General features: G+C 45.7%; 1 protein-coding gene and 1 pseudogene across 2 annotated transcripts in view; both read right to left on the reverse strand.

Annotated features, from left to right (window-relative positions):
• Positions 1-2269: 2269 nt before the first annotated feature.
• LOC311129194 (ADP-ribosylation factor-like protein 6) lies at positions 2270-5840 on the reverse strand (annotated as a pseudogene). Its single transcript has 6 exons — positions 5728-5840; positions 3303-3350; positions 3142-3203; positions 2958-3026; positions 2554-2648; positions 2270-2403 (listed from the first exon to the last, which is right to left on the reverse strand). The product of its transcript is annotated as an ADP-ribosylation factor-like protein 6 (transcript).
• A 1055-nt stretch (positions 5841-6895) lies between these two features.
• Positions 6896-27584, reverse strand: part of epha6 (eph receptor A6) — a 171289-nt gene continuing 150600 nt past the window's right edge. The window contains exons 9-18 of the mRNA XM_084162398.1: positions 26224-26332; positions 18183-18253; positions 15500-15628; positions 14728-14913; positions 11351-11412; positions 11021-11230; positions 10016-10165; positions 9183-9376; positions 8937-9086; positions 6896-8685 (exon numbers count right to left, since the gene is read on the reverse strand). Of these exons, the coding sequence (XP_084018524.1) occupies positions 8571-8685; positions 8937-9086; positions 9183-9376; positions 10016-10165; positions 11021-11230; positions 11351-11412; positions 14728-14913; positions 15500-15628; positions 18183-18253; positions 26224-26332 (1376 nt within the window). The 3' untranslated portion in view covers positions 6896-8570. The remainder of the gene's footprint in view (positions 8686-8936; positions 9087-9182; positions 9377-10015; positions 10166-11020; positions 11231-11350; positions 11413-14727; positions 14914-15499; positions 15629-18182; positions 18254-26223; positions 26333-27584) is intronic.

The raw sequence follows: 27584 nt of genomic DNA on the forward strand, positions 1-27584 counted from the left end.
AAATGCATAGCCTAATGGTTGTGTTTTTGTATTCTTATGATTGGGACCTACTGGCTTATTATGTCAGAGTTTATGGACTGCTTATCCTTTAACATCATGCTGTGTGTGACTTCTGTCTTTCCATCGGCCCTATGCAGCGGTGTAGTGGTGCCTGGAGAAGTGGGAATACTCTAATTTTGCCACAAAATGTTCCCAAATGACCCACCCAGTGAAGGAAAGGCATCCTGTGTGAAAAATCCTATGTTTTCCTATGGGTTTGTTTATGAGTTTTCATATAGATTCTTCAGATTTGCACTCTCAAAATCACACTTTTTTTTTAAAATAGAAAAACAACAATTGTTGTTCTAAGTTCTAAGTTCACAACAATGCTTAAACCACATAAGGAGATCATTTTGGAGGTCTGGGAAAATGAGTATTTTTAAAATAATAATAATGTATTATTTTCTTGTTTTTGCTCAATTTGATTGGGTGGGCCTGGCTCCCCATTGGATAGGTCCCTGATGCAAACAGGTCATGAAGACTGAATTCATCACAAATAGCCTACTAACCAAGACTTCTGACCAAACTTTTTCAATACCTGGTTTGCATACCGATTGTTGCCTTAGTTAGCATTTACTGGTAGATATCATAAGTTGAAACGTCTTTCCTACCTACCCTACCCGCTACCAATGTCATACTTTTGTGAGCTGCTCCATACCAAAACCAGTTCGGAGCTGCACACTCCTGCTGCCTGCAAATGATATTCATCTGAAACTAGGCTGTTTGCGGCGCGCATGTGAATTTATTTCACGTGCTTTGCGATTGTGTAGGCTACTTTGCGCATTATTTATCTATTATACTACATAATTGATAAGTCGTATACCTCCACTACACTACTTTGATACGCATCACTGGGGATTAAGAAGTGAGTATACGCAATGCCAATAAAAAAAAAGTGGGTATATGGCATATACCTGCGTATAGCCTCCACTATACCACTGACCCTTTGTGTTTTACAAAAAGTACACTCTCACACATGAGTGCGCTGGTATTACCGTTGCTGTCCTTTCAGCATCACAAACCTGTCACACACTGAAGGCCTAGGTCCAAAAGGTTCGTCACTGCGCAAACATGTCTATAATAGATATAAAGACTGCAGGTATTCATGTTTCAAGAAAATAGTGTATATATTTGGCCTGGTGAAGCGGTTTTATGCGCTTAATGGAAGCTGATAATTATGAGGTTCTTTATACTCCGCTGGTGTTGGGAAGAAATGACAAGTCCTCAAGACCGAGTCAAGACCAAGTACAAATGTATCTGACACCGAAACCGAGACACTCAAAATGTGGTCTCGAGACCAGACTCGAGTACTACTACAACATTGTAAAGAAAAAAAATACAGTTACAATGTTCTACCCGATGACATCATCAAAAGTTAAAACATTTTAAAAACGGTGATTTACAAACACTATGAGATTCGAGGTGACATGGGGAGCAAGAAAATACACTCCCTTGGGCTAGACATTTCAAAACGTAATAAATTCAAATTAGCCAACATTTGCATAAATCAACCCAAAAACAGTAATAGTAACTGTTGAACCGTTCACACTAGAGACACCAAACCAACTTTCACATGTTCAGGCTATCCTATCCTAAGTAATTGTGTAGGCTACTTTGCGCATTATTTATCTATTATACTACATAATTGCTTTAGGACCATGCGGACGCCTCCGGGCAGTAGGGTAGGCTGTTTGGAGTGTTTATCCGACTGGATAAAAAAAATACAAACAGAATGATTCAATATTGGCGGCAAAATTCCATCAGAAAATGTTACACACACACATCCGCGCACGCACACACACACACACACACACAGTTCTGTACCGTGTAGCCAGTCCACCCCCTCCTGTAGGCCCTCTCCTTTTACAGCATTACTGGCCCCTCCTGTAGGCCCTCTCCTTTTACAGCATTACTGTCCCCTCCTGTAGGCCCTCTCCTTTTACAGCATTACTAGCCCCTCCTGTAGGCCCTCTCCTTTTACAGCATTACTGGCCCCTCCTGTAGGCCCTCTCCTTTTACAGCATTACTGTCCCCTCCTGTAGGCCCTCTCCTTTTACAGCATTACTGTCCCCTCCTGTAGGCCCTCTCCTTTTACAGCATTACTGTCCCCTCCTGTAGGCCCTCTCCTTTTACAGCATTACAGGCACTGAAACAGAGGGACAGATTTTAGTAACCTCACTGTGTGTGTGTCTGTACCTGCTTGTGCATGTGTGCGTGATATAGTTGTGTCCTACCAGATGTGCCAGGGTTTGTCCTTGATGTTCTCCAGACAGAGCAGCTGAGAGACTTTGACTGAAGACATGGCTTCTCTAAGATCACTCTTATTAGCAAAGAACAGCACCGGTATCCTCCTACTGCAGATGTCTAGAGGGGGGAGGAACACCGGAGAACAGGTGAAGAAACAGTTGGCTCTGTGTCTGTCTGTCTGTCTCTCTGTCTATCTTTCTCTCCTTCTCTCTCTCTTACTCTCGCTCTTTCTGTCTCTCTCTCGTTCTTACTTTCTCATTCTCTTATCTTGGTGATTGAGAAGAGTATCAAGCTCCTCTTTGGCAACAACCATTCGTAACTTGTCTCCACTATCGATGACAAATATGATTGCGTGACTCTCTCTTCGAATACCACAACAGAAAACTATGTCATCAACAAGGATAGGAGGAGCAACAGCGTAAACAACACTGAATGTGTTTCTCTACATCAGGGGTAAGCAACTAGATTGAGATTCATTTTTTGTCGGAGTGATTGATCGGGGGGCCGGTAACTCTTGGAGATAGAGTTAGGGTTGTGTGTGTAACCACTAAAACTGCTCTACAGGCAATACTTGGTTACTCTAAGTTTAGAGGTAAGGCACCTCTGGATTAAAATGTCCTGTCATATCATGCAGTTCTATATAGATAAACAGTGCAGATGTAAAGTTCTACTTGTAGTAATGTTCCCATAGGTTTCTGTATCTGCTCTGAACACACATGTCAAACACTGTGAAAGACAAACTTTGTAGAGACAAAATACATGTTACGCATCAACAAACACACGATAGTAATATACTTATGACTTTTATCTGGTTCAATAAGTTAAACATAGTTTACATTACAAGTTAATTACTACCTTGAACTCTTGATTTTTTTTATGTTGAAGCCAATAGTTGGGACAATGTCTTGTGTCTGGGTCTGTAATACGTACGTACGCACGCACACAAACAAACAATAACTTAAGTGTATCAAAAATAAATGGCAAAATAGGGGGAAATAGGGTGTACTGACCTTCACCTGACTAACATGTTTCCAGTCGTCTGAGAGTGGGCCGTATAAGTTTAGCTGAAAACAAGCAAGCAGTGAATAATTGCAGTGCAACGAATGCCATAACACACAGCTCCTATATATAAGCACTATGCGATAAAACTCACAGCTCTTATAATCAGTGGTGTAGTGGAGGGTAAACGCAAATAAACGCAGTTTACTCACCTTTATTTTTTGCATGACATTTCAACCACCTTTTGGGAAAAAATTAATTGAAAGTATAGGGAGTGTTCACCGTGACTGGCGATCAGTTTACCCACCAATTTCTTTTTTTTACCACTACATCACTGCTTATAACCACAATGCATAACACTCACAGCTCCAATATACACAATATATACAAAAGTATGTGGACACCCCTTCAAATAGTGGATTTGGCTACTTCAGCCACACCCGTTGCTGACAGGTGTATAAAAATCGAGCACACAGCCATGCAATCTCTATAGACAAACATTAACAGTAGAATGGCCTTACTAAAGAGTTCAGTTACTTTCAACGTGGCACCGTCATAGAATGCCACCTTTCCAACAAGACAGTTCGTCAAATGTCTGCCTTGCTAGAGCTGCCCCAGTCAACTGTAAGGGCTGTTATTGTGAAGCCACAAAGTGGTAGGCCACACAAGCTCACAGAACGGGACCGCCGAGTGCTGAAGCGCATAGTGCGTAAAAATCGTCTGTCCTCGGTTGCAACACTCACTGCTTTACTGACTATGACTTTATTGTCCCCATGGGGACATTTTGTAAGTTCCAAACTGCCTCTGGAAACAACATCAGCGCAAGAACTGTTAGTCGGGAGCTTCATGAAATGGGTTTCCATGGCCAAGCAGCCGCACACAAGCCTAAGATCCCCATGCGCAATGCCAAGCGTCGGCTGGAATGGTGTAAAGCTCGCTGGCATTGGACTCTGGAGCAGTGGAGATGCGTTCTCTGGAGTGATGAATCTCACTTCACCATCTGGCAGTTCGACAGACAAATCTGGGTTTGGTGGATGCCAGGAGAACGCTACCTGCCCGAATGCATAGTGCCAACTGTAAAGTTTGATGGAGGAGGAATAATGGTCTGGGGCTGTTATTCAGACCCCTCAACTTTTTTCACATTTTGTTACGTTACAGTTTCATTCTAAAATTGATTAAATTGTTTTTTTCCCTCATCAATCTACACACAATACCCCATAATGATGAAGCAAAAACAGGTTTGTATTAATTTTTTGCTAATTTATATATTTAAAAAAAAAAACTGAAAAAAAAAAACTGTGGTCCTCTGTAGCTCAGCTGGTAGAGCACGGCGCTTGTAACGCCAAGGTAGTGGGTTCGATTCCCGGGACCACCCATACACACAAAAAAAAAATTATGCACGCATGACTGTAAGTCGCTTTGGATAAAACCGTCTGCTAAATGGCATATTATTATTATTATTATTACATAATAATATAATAATATGCCATTTAGCAGACGCTTTTATCCAAAGCGACTTACAGTCATGTGTGCATACATTTTTACGTATGGGTGGTCCCGGGGAACGAACCCACTATCCTGGCGTTACAGGCGCCATGCTCTACCAATTGAGCTACATTTACATAAGTATTCAGACCCTTTACTCAGTACTTTGTTGAAGCCCCCTTGGCAGCGATTACAGCCTCAAGTCTTCTTGGGTATGACACTACAAGCTTGGCACACCTGTATTTGGGAAGTTTCTCCCATTGTTCTCTGTAGATCCTCTCAAGCTCTGTCAGGTTGGATGGGGAGCGTTCCTGCACAGATATTTTCAGGTCTCTCCATTGATGTTTGATTGGGTTCAAGTCCGGGCTCTGGTTGGGCCACTCATGGACATTCAGAGACTTGTCCCGAAGCCAGTCCTGCGTTGTCTTGGCTGTGTGCTTAGGGTCGTTGTCCTGTTGGAAGGGGAACCTTTAGGTGCCTTTTGGCAAACTTCAAGCGGGCTGTCATGTGCCTTTTACTGAGGAGTGGCTTCCGTCTGGCCACTCTACTATAAAGGCCTGATTGGTGGAGTGCTGCAGAGATGGTTGTCCTTCTGGAAGGTTCTCCCATCTCCACAGAGGAACTCTGGAGCTCTGTCAGTGACCATTGGGTTCTTGGTCACCTGCCTGACCAAGGCCCTTCTCCCCAGATTGCCCAGTTTGGCCAGGCGGCCAGCTCTAGGAAGTGTCTTGGTTCCAAACTTCTTCCATTTAAGAATGATGGAGGCCACTGTGTTCTTGGGGACCTTCAATGCTGCAGAATATTTTGTGTACCCTTCCCCAGATCTGTGCCTCAACACGATCCTGTCTCGGACCTCTACGGACAATTCCACCACTTTAAGAAGTTTCAATTTAGAACACAATAAAATACATCAGTCAATGGCCTACAGTAGACCTATAGACTATATTATAGTTAGGCCATGTCAGTGGGTTTGAGTTGGTTGATGATGGTGGTTTTCCCGCTGTTGTCCAGTCCCAAACACAACACTTCTTCAGCCCCAGCCATCCCAAAAGTCTATCTAACAGGCCCATTTGTCCTGCTTAAAACATCTGAGCCTAAGGTTTAAATGTGGATTCGGTATAGGCCACCTACCACCTCATGATATCATCGAAAGTTTCTACCATTTCTCGCTGCAATTTAGTCTAACGTTCTAAAATAGAATGTTGACATGGAAATAAGGACTAAGTAACTAGACAGCAGGTTGGATGTCCAGTCTTGGAATAAGCCTATTAGAGTGAATGAATGCTCTGAACCTACTGGTGACCTGACTCGCACTATGGGGTGATTCTGAGATGGTGATTAGATAATGTCAATTTCATGAGAAAAGGTTCATTACATAGGCCTACAGTAGCCTATACACAGTAATGCGAAATATGTATAGGCTACTGGTGCTTTTTGAATTCTTATTTTGTCCAGTTTAGAAAAGTATTAGCCTATACATTATAGTTGATTATTAATTATTTAACACATATCATGAGTCATGACAATAGCAGAACTTGGCTTTTCCCTTGCTTTATCCGTAGTTGATAAATTAAGCACAGGCAGTAAACAACATGTTTGATATCCCCAACATCGCCCCAGCTCTGATAATATACGGTCCAACTGCCCCATCTGCTGGCTAGTATTAACAAGTCCACCTGAAATACAGTATATTCTTCAAATACTTGGGGACACTGGTGGATGAAAGACTTCCAGTGATGTAGTGGTAAAAAATATATATATGGGTAAACTCTGATCGCCGGTCGTAGTGAAAAAAGTTATGCTCCCTATACTTTCAATGGATTTTTCCAAAGGTGGGTAAACTGTCAAGCAAAATGAAAAAGTTGGGTAAACTGTCAAGCAAAATTAAAAAGTTGGGTAAACTGCGTTTACTTGTGTTTACCCTCCACTACACCACTGAATACTTCCAGTAAATATAGACATGTTCAACCAGATAATCTTCTCATGGGGAGGAATAGTTTGATGGCACAGTACTGAGGGGAGGCATCATCTGATGGAACAGTTCCCGTAAACAATGCCTCCCATCAGAACATGCCATCCATAGAATGAAACAGTCAGTAATAAAAAGACAACATCTAACCACAAGTACTGTTCACCTTTATTTGCAAATAAATATCAGTTTTAACTGCCTCTTACAGTGTGCAAGATCTACCACGTCTCTTTGGAAATTATAGAAAAATAAAATACAAGAATTATAAGTATACTTGTACTTTGTACAAAAGAGCGTTCTCCCTTTGCTCAGCAGTAAGACATGCTAAACAGCCTGATCTGGCCTCTCCTTCCAGGAGGAGCGAAGTGTGTGTCCTCCACCTGAGCGTTCTGTCTGTGAACACCTGTTGGACAGGTGAGCTCCAGCCCGGTAGAAGTTGCCTCAAACCACAGATCTAGGATCAGCTTAGCCTACCTCCATCCTTACCTCAACCATTAGGGGGTAAAATATTAAACTGACTTTGATAAGTTTCTAGGGGCAACTTCCTCCTACTCCGTACAGGCTCCTCAGGTACACTCCTGCTCCTGAACCCGGGGCGTCTGTGCTCCACCAGACTGTGTTAGCCTGCTAAGTTAAAGCCTAAGTATTTGCTTGGGGGAGCTAATGCAAGTCTTCAGGTTTCAGGCATAGTTTTGGGTGGTTCAGCGAACCACCTCTGCTACCCGTGGATCTGGAGAGGTTTATGGGTTATTACAATGCTGTTGAGGGCCATATAGAGATAAAGAGATGTGTATATATATGACTCTGGTGCTGCTGTCTCTGTGCGTCTGTCACCGAGCAGAACATACCTCTATCTGTCTCTAGCATGGCATACATGTGAGTCTTGACAGCAAACACATATCATGACACCAACTACTGTATGCCGAACAGCCTTGGTTTCCATTTCTACTATATACATTGTTTTCCAACAGCTGCCATAAGTCTTTAGCATTGCACGACTGGCCTGTAGAGCTAGCATGTTAGCATGTAACTGAGTCTGTTGAGGTTTGCTGATAATCTGCTTTCAATGTCTATAGGTCCATAAGAGACTATCATTTATTTATTTCTCTTATCGTAGTTACTGAGACGACTGCATATATTGCTCATTTAGATAACATTTTAAATAAATAAAGATAAGATCCAGATTTACTAGGGCGCTTACATACAGGACTGCACAGATATAAATATTATTTTAAGGATTATAATTGATAAATTGTTCTATACAACATTCAGAAATCCTCCGCACTTCCAAAGCGGACACTTGGTCTTCTTCAAGTATTAGCATACCCAGATACTCTGGAGAGGTTAAAAAACGCAACGAGAATACCTTATGATAACGCTTACTTATCAAACTCCAAAATAACTCATATCATATTATTTAACGACAATCCTTTTGATTTCTCGTCTGTTAGCAGCTACATCATGGTCACAAAAACATGTAGTAGATCACGTTCCCAAATCTACAGCTCTACTTTATAATAATGTTGCTCCAAATAGACGAGAACTACTGATGCTGCAACAAGGCATACATTCCCCAGGGGGAGCCAGTACAGTGTGTCTCAGAGTCCTGTCCCTGTCTGTATTGTCCTGTCTCTGGAGCAGGTTCAGGTGTACAAAACAGTCTGGCTTTATGGAGTTTCTGCATCAAGGTCCAAGTGTGTGGTAGTCTGTCTGAGTGAGAGAGGCCTCTGGGCTGAGATGGTCCGTCTGTATGTCTGTCTGAGGTACAGGCTGTAGCTGTCTGTCTCTCTGTCCATCTCTCTCTGTCCGTCTGTCTGTCCGTTCTAAGGTCTCATACATGGAAGCCATTCTCCTGTTCGTGTAGTAGCTGCAGTCGGAGGGTCTGAATGCTGCTGACGATCCTCCTCTGGTGGCCAATCAACACCACCCCGATCCTCCGCACGTCTCTAGGGGGAGAGAGAAGACACACACACACACGCAGACAAGCATGAGCACACACACACAATACACAAATACAGACACAAAAGACATGCACGCAAGCATACGCACACACACACAAAATTGGTTAAGGGAAATTGTTGGGTTAATTTCAGGTATTGGAAGGATAAGGTGGGCAGGCAGTGCAATAGTAACGTTTAGTTAAAGTTAGAGTAACTTTAGGGTAATGTTTGAAATAGTGAACAGTCCCTCCACTCACTCAATACTCATCTGCGCCACAGAGTCCAGTGTGCTGAATCCTGCTGCCACAAAGCTACTCTTGTATTGGCTCATCTTGATGGAATCCAACCAATCCCCGATGGAGATGAACATGGGGTAGTCCACCACCTCTCCTGGGGACTCTGGTAGACTGACAGATTGATAAAACAAAAGAGAATATAAGAACTAAAAACATTTTAACTTGCGGGTGAAATCAGTGCCGTAAGTAGCTCTGAATGTGATATACCCCTGTATTTCTTCAACCAGGGCCAGCAGGCTGCTGGGGTTCCTGATCAGCTTGTCCAGGAAGGAGACCACGTCAGTGAACTTGGGCCTCTGGCTCCTCTCCTTCTGCCAGCAGTGTAGCATCAGCTGGTGTAGAACTACAGGGCAGCCCATAGGAGCAGGGAGACGGTAGCCCTCCTCTATGGACAGGATCACCTGGGGTGGATGAGGGGAGAGAGTCAGCACGCATACACTTCTCGCTTCATGTCATCCAGCCATTTCAGGAATTGTGTACTACGCCAGTATTACTACAGTATATCTGAGCTCCTGAAAGCATGTCTCTAGGCTGTGTGAATATTACAGCCTGTTCAGCTGGCCTGTTGCCTTGATGTCCTCTCTGAGCCCTGACGGGTGAGGCAGGATGGGGGGAGGGGTGAGGAGATGGTGAGGAGGCAGAGGCAGCAACAGTCAGGGCTTGGCGGGGGCGTTTGTCTTGGAAAGCACTTCTAAGCTATTCGCCAGCAGCACAAATCCCCAGGGGCTGTGTGTGTGTGTGCCCTGTGAGGGGCTGAGGGGGATTACCAAGGAGCTTTCACACTCCACAGGGTGACGGGATGAATCCCCTTCCTCCCTCCGACGATTGACCTGAGTTGTGAGGTCACTCAGCCAGGGTCTGACTCCACAACTTTTAAACCCCTCCGTTGGCCATTCTCTCTCTTTCGCTCTTTACAGTGGAATCTCAAAGCTTTAGATATTATACAGTATGGACACTCATAAGGACAGAGTTTCACGATACCCAATCCCCATTAAGACTCCCAGGTTAACTCCATAGAGAAGACATCGTCCACAACTCACGTCCTGATTGGACATCTCCCAGTAAGGCCGCTCCCCATAGGACATCACTTCCCACATGACGATACCGTAGCTCCAGGCATCGCTGGCTGATGAGAACTTCCTGTAGGAGATGGCCTCTGGAGCTGTCCACCTGATAGGGATCTTACCTCCCTGTTCTCTCACACACACACACACACACACACACACACACACACACACACACACACACACGTCAAGTTCCATCTGGTTCGTGACAATGCATGCTTGAGGAAATATGTTCAATTTACAGACCATATGCTACACAGTCTCAGTGTGAATGCACTTCACTGTGTACAAACACATTTTCACAGTTTGAGACTTTGTTTCAAAGAACAAAGAAATGCTCTGAGCTGCTTTAACAGCATAACTAACCTTCCTCCTGGCATTTCTCCCTCTACCTTCTTTAGATGAGGCCAAGAGTAAAACCACCAGTCTGCACAAATCCTCACTGCGTATTCTGGCTTTGACCCAACCTGCCTGCTCCCCACTCTCCTCCCCTACTCTCCCCCTGTCCCCTCACCCTACCAAACCAAAGTCCTGTCGAGCGGAAAATAGTTTACGGATTCCCCCAGAAGCAACATATCCTTTCTGTTCTCTCTTTCCCGTTTTCTTCCAGAATATACCACTTCCCCTCAGAGTGACCCTGTGACCCTGAGAATAGAGGTCAACAGGAGGACATGCAGACTCAGAGAACTGTGTGTTCTTGGAACAGAAAGACTATACAGAACAGAAATAGAACAAAATAACAGCCGTTGATGGAGTGGAAAGAAAGATGAGTGTTGCAGGGAAAGCTATTGAAAATATTACCACAGATTAGGTCAGGGAAAGCTATTGAAAATATTACCACAGATAAGGTCAGGGAAAGCTATTGAAAATATTACCACAGATAAGGTCAGGGAAAGCTATTGAAAATATTACCACAGATAAGGTCAGGGAAAGCTATTTAAAATATTACCACATATAAGGTAAGGGGAAGCTCATAGTTACCGTGGTGGTGTATGCAGCCTCGGGGTCGTCCTCCAGGACTCTGGACAGGCCGAAGTCAGACACCTTACACACCAGGTTGCTGTTCACCAGGATGTTACGTGCGGCCAGGTCTCTGTGGACGTAACCCATATCAGATAGGTACTTCATGCCCGACGAGATGCCACGCAGCATGCCCACCAACTGGATCACTGTGAAGTGACCGTCGTGCTTCTAATGGAGAGAGGGACACAAGAGAGCGAGATTTTCATTTGTTATGTCTTTCTGTTTGTTTATAATTGAAAATCAATAAACAAATGCACAATAAAGAAAAAAAAGGTATTTGCTTCTCACCCTCAGGAAAGAGTCCAGAGATCCATTCTCCATGTACTCCACCACAATCATCACAGGTCTGCCTGAAATCACAACACACAGCGCCACCAGGTCAGTCAGATGTGCTAGAGATGTGACTGGAATAAAAGCCTGCTCACCCAGCTCTCCAGTACCTGAGTTGGAGAACCTTGCTCTACAGTAATGCTACTAACCAAGCAGCAGTCATCTCTTGCATACTGTCTGTGTATCATCATTGTGTCAATATTTGCTGCAGAGAGTAACCAAGAGGATCAAATTAACACTAGCTCATGTTTCCCTGTGTTTCACGAATCCCTGTTTGCTGAAGGACTCAGAGTGGAGTTACTCTCCGTACAGTGGTTAATAGGAGATTAGACCGGGGGTTAGAATAGATACTTTATTCTATATTTAATGGAAATTTGTCCCAATCTCTCCAGACACTCAAACATTGAGAGGCTCAGGGTCAGCAATGGTCCAGCACCATTGGAGCAGATTGCGGTTTAAGTGCCTTGCTCAAGGGTTGGCTACCTGCTGCCCCCATTTGCATCAGCACGCTGTTTCCCAGTCAGAGTCTATGGGCCTGGAGAGAGATTAGCATTAGCCTTTAGCATCAACATGCTGTTTCCTGTCAGAGTCCATGGGCCTGGGGAGGGATTAGCATTAGCCTTTAGCATTAGCACGCTGTTTCACTGTGAGGGTCTATGGGCCTGGGGAGAGTGGACCGTAATCCACCACTGGATTAATTAACATCCTGTTTGATTAACAGCCTGCTCTAATTATTGGCCACTGTTATTACTCTTTAGTCACACCAGGGAGGAGAGGGAGACAGGCGGGAGGTCAATGGAGTAGGAGATGAGAGGAGCCACGGTAAGGGCAGAGAGAGAAGAGAGAGGAGAGGCCTGGGAGGGAGAGGGAGCTGCAGGTGAGGAGTCGGTAAGGAGTCAGGACAGCAGAGAGGAGGAGAATGGGGTGAGGACAAAGGGGTATCTATCGGCTGTCTCCCCCTGCCTCTCATGGGGTAACCCAGTGGGTGAGTGTGCTGCTGAGTGCACTAATTACAGGATTACACACTGTGGAGAGACAGAGACAGCTCTGGACAGTTTAATATATGATAATAATATTCATTAAAGACAGCAGACAGAGATCTTTCATTAGAGATCATACAGCCAAATCATACAGTGATCCATAAAACTACACATTTAATCAAACAACGTTTTTCACTATTTCAGAGCCCATTGATTTGTGTTATGTTCCTTGTCTGTTGTGTTGTCCATCCATTGACACAGAGTAAGTGTCATAGCTCCATGTTAATGAATGAGAGTGAACACTATAGGAAACCCCACTGTTCAAACTCATCAGACATTTCACAGCTCCTGATCCACATTGACTACAGCTGATTGGTTATGTCGATCGCTCGTTTAGCTTCGCTAAAGTGACATTCTGTTTACTCCTCACAGTATTCTGTTCATTTGGGTAATCGGCCCAACAGTCTGGCAGTAACGACAGGCCCGTGGTGAGGCTGTAATAGACAGGCCCGTGGTGAGGCTGTAATAGACAGGCCCGTGGTGAGGCTGTAATAGACAGGCCCGTGGTGAGGCTGTAATAGACAGGCCCGTGGTGAGGCTGTAATAGAGAGGCCCGTGGTGAGGCTGTAATAGACAGGCCCGTGGTGAGGCTGTAATAGACAGGCCCGTGGTGAGGCTGTAATAGACAGGCCCGTGGTGAGGCTGTAATAGACAGGCCCGTGGTGAGGCTGTAATAGACAGGCCCGTGGTGAGGCTGTAATAGACAGGCCCGTGGTGAGGCTGTAATAGACAGGCCCGTGGTGAGGCTGTAATAGACAGGCCCGTGGTGAGGCTGTAATAGACAGGCCCGTGGTGAGGCTGTAATAGACAGGCCCGTGGTGAGGCTGTAATAGACAGGCCCGTGGTGAGGCTGTAATAGACAGGCCCGTGGTGAGGCTGTAATAGACAGGCCCGTGGTGAGGCTGTAATAGACAGGCCCGTGGTGAGGCTGTAATAGACAGGCCCGTGGTGAGGCTGTAATAGACAAGCCCGTGGTGAGGCTGTAATATCGGAATATCAAATCTGAGATGAGAAAATAAACAGGACGGGAGGTTGAAAAGTGTGACCCCGCCACGGTTGAATCAGAAATAGGCCTCAGTCAGGGGTTGTTGTCATGATTACTCGGTTTCCTGTAAAATGTACTATTTCAATTGTATCACACTTTTTGGAGGACTGAGTTTCAGTTAACTAATTACTATTTCATTGATTCTTGAAGACATGTATCAGTTTCATTGAAGTGAAATAACCTTGGCGCTGACATCCCTGGCCTGCTATTCGGCTATAGTGAGAGAGGTAGGAAGCAGGTCATGACCCTCAGTATCTGGCTCAGCTATAGGCCAGTGATTTCATCAGCCAGCCAGGCCGGACCTGAATGGGGGCTCTGTGAGGCAGTCAGTGGTGAATGGAGGCTGAAGGTATAGAGCAGCTGGCTGGGCTGGCAGCAGAGAGCAGTGATCAGAGGCTGTCTGTCCATGGTGCTGACCAGATTTGTCTGTCCATGGTGCTGACCAGATTACACTTCTCTCTCTATCAGCTCTGTAGCTGAGCTTCAGATAGGACCAGGCCTGAGTTCTCTATGTAAACATCTCTCTCTTCTTCTCTCCTCTCTACCTCTCTCTCTCTCTTCCTCTCCTTCTCTCTACCTCTCTCTCTTCTTCTCTCTCTCCTCTCTATCTCTTCCTCTTTCTCACTATCTTTCTCTATCTGCAGAAGCCTATCCAAATAAACTAATGAGAGTGTAAAGTAGTGGTGAGTGTGGAGCGTTACCTGATGTTTCTGTTCAGGTAAGATAGTCACACCCTGATACCTCTCTCCTTTAATTAGACTCTGGAGTGGAGGAGGGGAAAACAACATACGGAGACAGACAGAGTGAGGGAGAGAGAAAGGGAGTGAAAGGGAGTGAAAGGGAGAGAGAGAGAGAGAGAGAGAGAGAGAGAGAGAGAGAGAGAGAGAGAGAGAGAGAGAGAGAGAGAGAGAGAGAGAGAGAGAGAGAGAGAGAGAGAGAGAGAGAGAGAGAGAGAAAAGAGTGTCTGACAGTGAAGAGAGAGATAAGAGGGAAAGAACGATGGAGAAAGTGACAGTGTGGAGTACACAGGTGTCTCAACAGTGGACTAGCCTAACGTGGAATGGCTGCTACGCATTGTGCTGTAGTGTGTGTGTGTGTGTGTGGCATATGCAGCCATGTGGAATGGCTGGTTGTAATGACTCATTCCCGGTGTCAGAGGCAGCTGTCCCACATAAACACACACTTTCTGCTGTCTGTCCATGTAAACCCCTAAAAACCCAATAAACTACAATTCCCATGATCCTCCTTACTTTTGGTGACCACGCCCTCCAGCCTGATGATGTTGGGATGGTCGAACTGTCCCATGATGCTGGCCTCTCGGAGGAAGTCCCGCCTCTGGCGCTCCACATAGCCGCCCTTCAGCGTCTTTATCGCCACGGCAATCTCCCTCTTCCCCAGCGTCCGCAGACGACCGCTACACACCTCCCCGAACTCACCTGGAATACACACACACGCACGCGCACACACACACACAGTAATCATATGAAACCACTGGAGGGCAGTGTTGCAGTACAGCGGCAACTCCCTAACACGTTTAACTTAAATTATTTATTATTAACTTAAATTATTCAACTCTCTAAAATGTCTCTTTGCTCCTTCTGAACTATCAGCCTACAATCAATTCATAGTCTCTCCTCTGTTCTCTAAAGCTCTAACAGCTTTAATATCCCCCACTGTGAGTGTGTGTGTGTTAGACTGGTAGATTGTTATACTGAGCAGAGAGAATTTAGTCTTAAATCAAGTGCTGGGAGGGGAAGCACAGGCTCTCTACTGTATAGGAGAGATATAATTAACTCCCTTTCTGTAAAATTAAAACAGATTGCTTCATATGGCATATTACACCCAAATGCCAGATCTTCTTACACCCACTAGGGTATATATAGAGCATACTGTGGAAATCTAAAGGAGCTTCTGTAATGAGTACTGAATATAAATTATATATTGTTGCCATAATTTACCTTGTTCTTTCCATGCCAATGAAGCTTGTTGAATTGAATGGATAATTGAGGATAGAGTGCCCACCTGCTCCGATGACTCTTTCTATGCGGATCCGGGTTGGGTCAATCTCTTTGGCAAACTCATGGACAGCCTGAGTAGGATCCTCATAGGTGTCTGGATCTACATAGGTCTTTACGCCCGGGTACGGGAGGGCTGAGAGAAGAAGAGAAGAGAGGAGAGACAATAATGAATTCCATGGACAAAGGTCAAGAGAGGAGAGACTGGGTTCTGCCTTTGGTAACTTTGCTACCCGCCTTTTTATGCCTTTCTTGTCTTTGCTAACAACCTCTTCTCTCTATCTCCAAACAGAACAATCAATGGTCATGCAAAACAGAGCTCCAGCAGTAACCTGAAGACACAATCAACCTCAAACATCCACTTCTGGATGAAACACAACTCTGAAGGTTAGAGCGATAAGTCAACATAACAGTGGAGATAGAGGAGGAATAAACAGGATGAGAAGAGAGAGAAGGAGAGAGGAGAGAAGGAGGAGGTGAGAGGAGAGAAGGAGGAGGTGAGAGGAGAGAAGGAGGAGGAGAGAGGAGAGAAGCAGGAGGAGAAGAGAGAGGAGGAGGAGGAGAAGAGAGAGGAGGAGAGAGGAGAGAAGGAGGAGGAGAGAGGAGAGAAGGAGGAGGTGAGAGGAGAGAAGGAGGAGGAGAGGGGAGAGAAGGAGGAGGAGGAGGAGAGAGGAGAGAAGGAGGAGGAGAAGACAAAGGAGGTGAGAGGCGAGAAGGAGGAGAGAGGAGAGGAGGAGGAGAGAGGAGAGAAGAGACAGAAGGAGGAGGTGAGAGGAGAGAAGGAGGGGGAGAGAGGAGAGAAGCAGGAGGAGAGAGGAGAGAAGAGACAGAAGGAGGAGGAGAGAGGAGTGAAGGAGGAGGAGAAGAGAGACGAGGAGGAGGAGAAGAGAGAGGAGGAGAGAGGAGAGAAGGAGGAGGAGAGAGGAGAGAAGGAGGAGGAGAGAAGGAGGAGGAGAAGACAAAGGAGGTGAGAGGCGAGAAGGAGGAGAGAGGAGAGGAGGAGGAGAGAGGAGAGAAGAGACAGAAGGAGGAGGTGAGAGGAGAGAAGGAGGGGGAGAGAGGAGAGAAGCAGGAGGAGAGAGGAGAGAAGAGACAGAAGGAGGAGGAGAGAGGAGTGAAGGAGGAGGAGAAGAGAGACGAGGAGGAGGAGAAGAGAGAGGAGGAGAGAGGAGAGAAGGAGGAGGAGAGAGGAGAGAAGGAGGAGGAGAGAAGGAGGAGGTGAGAGGAGAGAAGGAGGAGGAGAGAGGAGAGAAGGAGGAGGAGAAGAGAGAGGAGGAGAGAGGAGAGAAGGAGGAGGAGAGGGGGGAGAAGGAGGAGGAGAAGAGAGAGGAGGAGGAGAAGAGAGAGGAGAGAGGAGAGAAGGAGGAGGAGAAGACAAAGGAGGTGAGAGGCGAGAAAGAGGAGAGAGGATAGGAGGAGAGAGGAGAGAAGAAGGAGGAGAAGAGAGAGGAGGTGAGAGGAGAGAAGGAGGAGGAGAGAGGAGAGAAGCAGGAGGAGAGAGGAGAGAAGAGACAGAAGGAGGAGGAGAGAGGAGAGAAGAAGGAGGAGAAGAGAGTGTCCTCTCTGTCCTCCAATGATGAGGACAAGGATAGCTCTGAAACACTGAGACAGTCTGTATGGAGTCAATGCTATCTGTTAACAGAGAGAGAGAGGGGACAGACACACAGGGCAGTACGAGGCCCTGTCAGCTCGACTCTCTCAGAACTCATCCTGCTGTCTGTCTGTTCCTCTACCACTGCCCCCCCCCCCATCCCCCCCATCTCCTTCTCCTTCCGAGTCATTTCCCGTTTTCTCTATCTGCACCTTTCTCTCCATACATCACCCCCGCCTTACCCCTTCTTACCATTTCTCTCTCTATTCCTTTCTCCCCTCTCTCTAATTTCAGGGATAAAACACAGTGGGTGTGGAGAAAAAGAGGGACAGAGAGACAGAGAGAGTAAGAAAAAACGAAAAAACCCAGAGAGAGGCAGAGGAGATGCAGAGCTGTAACTAGATTCAGCCAAAAGGTAAGACACACAGATGACTTCAAATGGATTCTGAAGAGGAAGGAAGCGAGCAGGAGAGGATGGAGGGAAAGAGAGAGAGCAAGAGAGAGCGAGAGAGAGAGAGAGCAAGAGAGAGCGAGAGAGAGCGAGAGAGAGAGAGCGATAGAGAGAGCGAGAGAGGGAGAGGGAGTGAGGGAGTTGGAGGTGGGGGTGTTTCAGAACGTTTTGTTCTGCGGATTTGTTTAAAGTTGGCAATTTATCACCCCTACTGACATCCATCCCTCTCCCTCTCTGTCTGTAGTGTAAAACTGAGAGAGGGGTGTTACCAATCTCTCAAAGTCTGCAATGGCCAGGGGTTAGGGACACACTTCATCCACACTCACATCTAAACTAATGGAGGCTTGGGAATTGCAGACATGGTTAGAATTGATTGTATGCAAATTGTCCATACAACGTTTCTTTCCAGGGTAGTTCTCTTTAGCATGAAATGGACAGAGATGCTCAATAAGGTAAAGTGTTTGTGTGGAAAATCTATTTTTAAGCTTTAAGTCTCGCCACAGTTTATCCATTTATCTTTCAACAGTCATAAATGTGTCTGTACACCTAGAATTGGTAAAATGGAGTGTGAAGTGATGTGATTCTGAAAGAGAGGCAGAGAGAAAGACGAGTAGAGAAGGAGAGTAGAAACAGACACAGAAGTCCTACCATGTCCGTTCTGATAGTTGGTCCTCCTCTTGTCCTCTGAGCTCATCTTGGATTTGATGTACCACTGACACCTGGGAGACACAATGACACATTCTTCTTTACAACAAGGAAAACTAGATGCTACAACTGAATGAGTTCACCTTGTCCATAGAGAGAACTACTAAACCAAACTTTGTCTTGTATCTTGTGTGTTTGCCAGCGATGCTAGTGGTGTTGTATGAGAACATTTTCACAGGATAAACTTGGATCAACACATTTCTATTTACACTCTATTCACCAGTGCAGTCATGTGTGTTGGTTGATCACCGCTCCTCACACACTTAGACACTGCTCTCTATAACAGCCCATCTGCACACACACACACACACACACACACACACACACACACACACACACACACACACACAGATACAACACAGTGTGGAGAGGATCACAGGTTCACACTCCAGCCAGTCAACTTCATTAGCTTTATCATGCTGGAGGAACAGGAAGTAATTAACATCTAGTCTCCAGATCTACAGGAGAGAGAGAGAGGGAGAGACAGAGAAAGGGAGAGAGAGACAGATAGAGAGAGGGAGCGAGAAAGGCAGGGAGAGAGAGGGAGAAAGAGACAGATGGAGAGAGAGGGAGAGAGAGGTACAGTTTATATATAGTGGTGATTAGATAATTAGGCAGACTATTAACAGACACACAGAGGATGTAGCTGTGGCTGCCTTGCCCCTAGGCAGGCTGGGAGAGGAGGACAATGGGGAGAGAGAGAAAGTGATAGAGACAGAAGAGGTGAGTTAGTGCTGGCACCAGTCTGATAGCTACATAAAAGAGAGAGCGAGAGAAACAGAGAGTAAGAGAGGGAGGTTACTGCCCCCTCCATGAGCCATTTCACAGGTAATAATCATATCAGCACAAATACACACATACAGACAGACACACAGACAGACAGACACACACACAGACAGACAGACACACACACATACAGACAGACACACACACACACATACAGACAGACACACACCGACACACAGACACACATACAGACAGACACACCGACACACATACAGACAGACACACAGAGGTATGTGTGTGGTATATTTAGTGAGTCCACCTGGATGGCCTACGTCAGAGGTGAGCTAAGAATAGGAGAGGAGAAGAGAGTCAGGGGCTTGGTTAGCCAATTTTGAGGAGAAGAGAGGAGGGACAGAGAGGAGGACAGAGAGGGGGACAGAGAGGGGGAGAGAGAGGGGGACAGAGAGGAGGACAGAGAGAAGGGGACAGAGAGGGGGACAGAGAGAAGGGGACAGATAGGGGGGAGAGAGAAGGGGACAGATAGGGGGACAGAGAGGGGGACAGAGAGGAGGACAGAGAGGGGGACAGAGAAGGGGACAGAGAGAAGGGGACAGAGAGGAGGACAGAGAGGAGGACAGAGAGGAGGACAGAGAGGGGGACAGATAGGGGGACAGAGAGGGGGACAGTGACTACAGTCTTTAGAAATAGACAGGGGTCTGGGTTGAAAAGTGAAAGTTCTTCATGGTCCATGACTCTGACATTAAGAAGGTTAAATGATGCTGATTGGAATTAGACAGAGGGCAAAGCAATCAGTGCACTCATTACTGAGAGAGGAGGGGTCAGTGTGGGAGTGCACAGGCCTGAGTGTTAGTGTGTGTGTGTGTGCATGTGCGTGTTTGTGAGTGACCGTGGTTTCTCCTTAGAGGCAATCCTAACCAGATCCAGATTGCCAGATCAGAGAGGCTATCAAAGTGCTGGATATCTGTAGGTTTCCAGGTTGGGATCCTGCTGTGTGAGGTCTGAGGCCTGGACACTGACAGAAGAAATCACAGCGGAGATAGAGGAGGAGAGGAGAGGGGGAGAAGAGGAGGAAAGAAGAGAAGAGGAGGAAAGAAGAGTAGAAGAGAAGAGATGAGATGAGAGAAGAGGTGGATTTGTCTATTGACTGTAGCCCTCCAGTGATGGAGTCAGTGTGTTGATTAAAGCTCCTTTATCAGACCTGTCTAGCACCACTATCACTGAATCACTGGCTTTCATGTCCTAACACTGAAAAGATACACACACACACACACACACACACACAAAGGCTGAATGCACACAAAGACAGACACACACACAAACTATTTTTCAAAGGCGTTCTCAAAAAGGGGTGTAAAGGATAGTGTTGCGGCTTTAAAGGCTATTCTAGGATATTCACGAACACACACGCGCATGCACCCATCTTTCAATATCAAACCCTGCCCAGAGCTTTAATCTAAAAGTCAATGTAATTCAACCTCCTCTCTCCCCTAATATCCACTTAGTAATTACTACATGCTGAAGCCACTGTGTTTCCACTGATAAAAGAGCAGAGAATGATGAGAGGATGAGAGGAGAGAGTGGAAAGAGACGAAAGAGAGAGGACAGAGAGGGATCAGAGAGTGAGGAGAGAGGGATGAGTGTTGAAAGATAACCCTGAAGTAGAAGTGAAGAGCAGTAGTATGTGTTTAGAGTAGGTTATATGAACACTGTAGTGTACAGAGATAGACCCACTCCTACACAGGCCGGACGGTCATGTATACATAGACAGATATACACACGAGGATTGAGGGACAGTCCTGCTTTTAAACGGTTCCTGTTTAACGCTACTTCTCTAAGTTCACAGTGCCTCAGTGCTCGCCCCTATATAGAAAGCTTTTCAGAACAGAGAGAGAACAGAGAGTGAGACTAACACCTACACAGACTGACAGGTCATCTCAAAGGTTTCAGCACGCAATGAGCTGTCCACAGAAGTGTGGTGCTGAACTATCCTACAGCCCTGTCAGTGGTACTGAAGACTACTACATCTCGTTATTTTAATTGTTGAATATTCGATGAGGGGTGTTGACGTCAACCGCCTGTATTCAATGGAGAGAGATGCTATGCTACTAGCCTCATGTCATGAATATACATAGACATCTCAAGACAACTACGATATAAAGTGTTTTTTTCTCAAAGTTGCCGGGATATCTCTTGTCCTACTTATATCAGTACACTCGTAACAACCTAAGCATTACAATATTTTATTTGATCAAATAAACCTACGTAGCAAATAAGCCATTACATTTTTTGTTGACCAAATTCAACACTCTCTCATTGACCTCTACTGTATATAAAAACTCCTCCCTTGGTGAGCGAAAGAAACAGAACAACTCCACCTGCTGGAGAAGACAGATTTTTGGCCAAGTTATCCCTCTCGCTTCGCCTCCTCCTCTCTGGTGCTGTCGATGGCTCTGAACTATCCTACAGCCCTGTCAATGCTACTGAAGAAATCTTTAGTGCTGTCGATGGCTCTGAACTATCCTTTTTAATAATTTTTTATTCAACCTTTATTTAACCGGGTAAGCCAGTTGAGAACAAGTTCTCATTTACAACTGCGACCTGGCCAAGATAAAGCAAAGCAGTGCGATAAAAACAACACAGAGTTACATATGGGGTAAAACAAAACATAAAGTCAAAAATACAACAGAAAATATATATACAGTGTGTGCAAATGTAGCAAGTTATGGAGGTAAGGCAATAAATAGGCCATAGTGCAAAATAATTACAATTAGTGTTAACACTGGAATGATAGATGTGCAAGAGATGATGTGCAAATAGAGATACTGGGGTGCAAATGAGCAAAATAAATAACAATATGGGGATGAGGTAGTTGGGTGGGCTAATTTCAGATGGGCTGTGTACAGGTGCAGTGATCGGTAAGGTGCTCTGACAACTGATGCTTAAAGTTAGTGAAGGAGATAAGAGTCTCCAGCTTCAGAGATTTTTGCAGTTCGTTCCAGTCATTGGCAGCAGAGAACTGGAAGGAATGGCGGCCAAAGGAGGTGTTGGCTTTGGGGATGACCAGTGAGATATACCTGCTGGAGCGCATACTACGGGTGGGTGTTGCTATGGTGACCAATGAGCTAAGATAAGGCGGGGATTTGCCTAGCAGTGATTTATAGATGGCCTGGAGCCAGTGGGTTTGGCGACGAATATGTAGTGAGGACCAGCCAACAAGAGCGTACAGGTCACAGTGGTGGGTAGTATATGGGGCTTTGGTGACAAAACGGATGGCACTGTGATAGACTACATCCAATTTGCTGAGTAGAGTGTTGGAGGCTATTTTGTAAATGACATCGCCGAAGTCAAGGATCGGTAGGATAGTCAGTTTTACGAGGGCATGTTTGGCAGCATGAGTGAAGGAGGCTTTGTTGCGAAATAGGAAGCCGATTCTAGATTTAACTTTGGATTGGAGATGCTTAATGTGAGTCTGGAAGGAGAGTTTACAGTCTAACCAGACACCTAGGTATTTGTAGCTGTCCACATACTCTAGGTCAGACCCATCGAGAGTAGTGATTCTAGTCGGGTGGGCAGGTGCCAGCAGCGTTCGATTGAAGAGCATGCATTTAGTTTTACTAGTGTTTAAGAGCAGTTGGAGGCTACGGAAGGAGTGTTGTATGGCATTGAAGCTCGTTTGGAGGTTTGTTAACACAGTGTCCAATGAATACAAAATGGTGTCTGCGTAGAGGTGGATCTGAGAGTCACCAGCAGCAAGAGCGACATCATTGATATACACAGTCGGCCCAAGAATTGAACCCTATGGCACCCCCATAGAGACTGCCATAGGTCCAGACAACAGGCCCTCCGATTTGACACATTGAACTCTATCTGAAAAGTATTTGGTGAACCAGGCGAGGCAGTCATTCGAGAAACCAAGGCTATTTAGTCTGCCAATAAGAATGCGGTGGTGGACAGAGTCGAAAGCCTTGGCCAGGTCGATGAAGACGGCTGCACAGTCCTGTCTATTATCGATCGCGGTTATAATATTGTTTAGGACCTTGAGCGTGACTGAGGTGCACCCATGACCAGCTCGGAAACCGGATTGCATAGCGGAGAAGGTACGGTGTGATTCGAAATGGTCGGTGATCTGTTTGTTAACTTGGCTTTCAAAAACGTTCGAAAGGCAGGGCAGGATGGATATAGGTCTGTAAATGTTTGGCTCTAGAGTGTCACCCCCTTTGAAGAGGGGGATGACTGCGGCAGCTTTCCAATCTCTGGGGATCTCAGACGTTATGAAAGAGAGGTTGAACAGGCTAGTAATAGGGGTTGCGACAATTTCGGCAGCTATTTTTAGAAAGAAAGGGTCCAGATTGTCTAGCCCAGATGATTTGTAGGGGTCCAGATTTTGCAGCTCTTTCAGAACATCAGCTGTCTGAATTTGTGTGAAGGAGAAGCGGGGGGGGGGCATGGGCAAGTTGCAGCGGAGGGTGCAGAGCTGGTGGCCGGGGTAGTGGTAGCCAGGTAGAAAGCATGGCCAGCCGTAGCAAAATGCCTGTTGAAATTCTCGATTATTGTAGATTTATCGGTGGTGATAGTGTTTCCTAGCCTCAGTGCAGTGGGCAGCTGGGAGGAGGTGCTCTTATTCTCCATGGACTTTATAGTGTCCCAAAACCTTTTGGAGTTAGTGCTACAGGATGCACATTTCTGTTTGAAAAAGCTAGCCTTGCTTTCCTAACTGCTTGTGTATATTGGTTCCTAACTTCCCTGAAAAGTTGCATATCGCGGGGGCTATTCGATGCTAATGCAGTACGCCACAGGATGTTTTTGTGCTGGTCAAGGGCAGTCAAGTCTGAGAAGAACCAGGGGCTATATCTGTTCTTAGTTCTGAATTTTTTGAATGGGGCATGCTTATTTAAGATTGGGAGGAAAGCACTTTTAAAGAACAACCAGGCATCCTCTACTGACGGAATGAGATCGATATCCATCCAGGATACCTGGGCCAGGTCAATTAGGAAGGCCTGCTTGCTAAAGTGTTTTAGGGAGCGTTTTGACAGTGATGAGGGGTGGTCGTTTGACCGCGGACCCGTTACGGACGCAGGCAATAAGGCAGTGATCGCTGAAATCCTGGTTGAAGACAGCGGAGGTGTATTTAGAAGGTAAGTTAGTCAGGATGATATATATGAGGGTGCCCATGTTTACAGATTTAGGGTTGTACCTGGTATGTTCGTTGATCATTTGTGTGAGATTGAGGGCATCTAGTTTGGATTGTAGGATGGCCGGGGTGTTAAGCATATCCCAGTTTAGGTCACCAAGCAGTACGAACTCTGAGGATAGATGGGGGGCAATCAATTCACATATGGTGTCCAGGACACAGCTGGGGGCTGAGGGGGGTCTGTAGCAAGTGGCAACAGTGAGAGACTTATTTCTGGAAAGGTGGATTTTTAGAAGTAGGAGCTCAAACTGTTTGGGCACAGACCTGGATAGTATGATAGAGCTATGCAGGCTATCTCTACAGTAAATTGCAACTCCACCCCCTTTGGCAGTTCTATCTAGATGGAAAATGTTGTAGTTGGGGATGGAAATGTCTGAATTGTAATAAGCCAGGATTCAGACACTGCTAGAACATCGGGGTTGGCGGAGTGTGCTAACACAGTGAATAACTCAAACTTAGGAAGGAGGCTTCTGATGTTAACGTGCAGAAACCCAAGGCTTTTACGGTTACAGAAGTCAGCAAATGATAGCTCCTGGGGAGTAGGAGTGATACTGGGGGCTGCAGGGCCTGGGTTAGCCTCTACATCACCAGAGGAACAGAGGAGGACTAGAATAAGGATACAGCTAAAGGCTTTAAGAACTGGTCTTCTAGTGCGTTGGGTACAGAGAATAAAGGGGGCAGATTTCCGGGCATTGTAGAATAGATTCAGGGCATTATGTACAGACAAGGATATGGAAGGATATGAGTACAGTGGAGGTAAACCTAAGCGTTGGGTAACAATGAAAGAGATAGCATCACTGGAGGCACCGATTGAGCCGGTCTCCGCGTGTATGGGGGGTGGAACAAAGGAGCTATTTGAGGCAGTTTGAGAGGGATTTGGGGTTCTACAGTGAAATTGTATAATAAGAACTAACTGGAACAGCAATAGGCAAGGCATATTGACATGCAAGAGAGGCATAAAGCAATCACAGGTGTTATTAGAGAGAGCTAAGACAACAACTGGTAATGGCGATGAAAGTTTGGGCTGAGGCTAAACAGATAAACAGGACAGGGTACCGTATAAAGGAACAGTCCAGCAGGCATCAGCTGTGCAGCTGAGTGATCATAAGGTCCAGTGAACAGCAATATGTGAGTCCGAGAGCAATTCGAATTGGTGCTACAGCACAGCGAGCAGGAAGCACGGCTGTTGTTTGCGTGTGCTAGCGGGCCGGGGCTAGCAGATGGATCTTCGTGGTCGTCGCAACGGGAAGCCTGTTGAAACCACAGACGATTATGTCGGCAGACCAGTCGTGATGGATCGGCGGGGCTCCGTGTCGACTCTAGGAGGTCCCGTCCGGTTGACAGAGAGGTAGATAGCCGGGAGATGTGCCTGACTAGAGGCTAGCTCAAGGCTGATTAGCCAACAACAACATCAATTTGGTTGCAGCTAGCTAGTTGCGATGATCCGGTGTTAAAGGTCCAGTTATTCAGTGATTCCGGCAGAAAATCCGATATGTTCTGGGTCGATAACGCGCTGTGTAGACAGTGCAGACTGGCCGATAATAGTCCAGGCTAGTGCTGGCTGGTAGGTAGTGCAGGCCACGGACAATGGTGAAAAACCGCTAACGGTGGCTAATAGCCCTGTCAATGCTACTGAAGACACCTTTAGTGCTGTCGATGGCTCTGAACTATCCTACAGCCCTGTCAATGCTACTGAAGACACCTTTAGTGCTATCCATGGTGCTGAACAATCCTACGGCCTTGTCAATGCTACCGAAGACACCTTTAGTGCTGTCCATGGTGCTGAACAATCCTACAGCCCTGTCAATGCTACTGAAGATACCTTTAGTGCTGTCCATGGTGCTGAACTATTCTACAGCCCTGTCAATGCTACTGAAGATACCTTTAATGCTGTCCATGGTGCTGAACTATCCTACAGCCCTGTCTATGGTGTTGACCTACTAGTCCCTAGGGACATCTCCCAAGAACCTAAGAAGTGTGTGTGTGTGTGTGTGTGTGTGTGTGTGTGTGTGTGTGTGTGTGTGTGTGTGTGTGTGTGTGTCCTACCGTCCGGTGATGAGGAAGAAGAGGGTGAGGATGATGAGGAGAGTGAAGCCTCCCACGGCAGCCGTGACGATCACCAACACCTGACCCTGGTCTGACGCCATGTCCGACGCTACGGCGAGAGGACAAATCAATTGATTGATTATTGTTTGGACCTATTAGGTGACTTACAGCATATACATACAGCCATATCACTGGAAGAGAGGTGACATCACAAGTATAGACATACAGCCATATCACTGGAAGAGAGGTGACATCGCAAGTATAGACATACAGCCATATCACTGGAAGAGAGATGACATCGCAAGTATAGACATATAGCCATATCACTGGAAGAGAGGTGACATCGCAAGTATAGACATACAGCCATATCACTGGAAGAGAGGTGACATCGCAAGTATAGACATACAGCCATATCACTGGAAGAGAGTTGACATCACAAGTATAGACATATAGCCATATCACTGGAAGAGGGGTGACATCACATGTATAGACATACAGCCATATCACTGGAAGAGGGGTGACATCACATGTATAGACATACAGCCATATCACTGGAAGAGAGGTGACATCGCAAGTATAGACATACAGCCATATCACTGGAAGAGAGGTGACATCACAAGTATAGACATTCAGCCATATCACTGGAAGAGAGTTGACATCACAAGTATAGACATACAGCCATATCACTGGAAGAGAGGTGACATCACAAAAATTATATACATTCACATGATTAAAAGTCAGAAAAAAGTCAGAAAATACAATATAACTACACCACTTTTAAAACATCTTTATCAAGTCAGACTGAGGAGAGAAAAGCACTTTTATTAGTAATCATTGATTTTGTTAGTATTAATTGATTTGAAATTAATATGGAGAGATTGTTGAACTCTTGGTCTGAAAGACAACCATTCTATTTTAAAGGGAATCATTCATATGCTTGGTGCCATTTAATTAATGTTATTCATTCATGAAATTGTGATTTAGTCTCTGATCATTTGCCTAAATTAGCCCCATTTGATATTCATTATTTTCCCTTCTCTCTGTTTCTTCACAGGGTTAACGAATCCCACATAATTGAAAGATGATTGCTATTAGCAAAACTTATTTCTACAATATTTCACACTTAATGAATATGAATTGGAGATCAGGATGCATAGCCCCCAACCCAGACCCAGACGTGAGAGAGAGCTTTGAGCATTTGTGTGTACGCGTGTATGTGTGAGGATAGGCGCGAATATGTTTGTAAGTGTGTGTGTACGCGTGTATGCGTGTATGTGTGAGGATAGGCGCGAATATGTTTGTAAGTGTGTGTGTACGCTTGGATGTGTGAGGGTCGGAACGTGTGTGTGTGTGCGAGAGTG

The sequence above is a fragment of the Coregonus lavaretus genome (assembly GCF_964263955.1).
Source record: "Coregonus lavaretus genome assembly, chromosome: 5".
Classification (NCBI taxonomy): Eukaryota; Metazoa; Chordata; class Actinopteri; order Salmoniformes; family Salmonidae; genus Coregonus; species Coregonus lavaretus.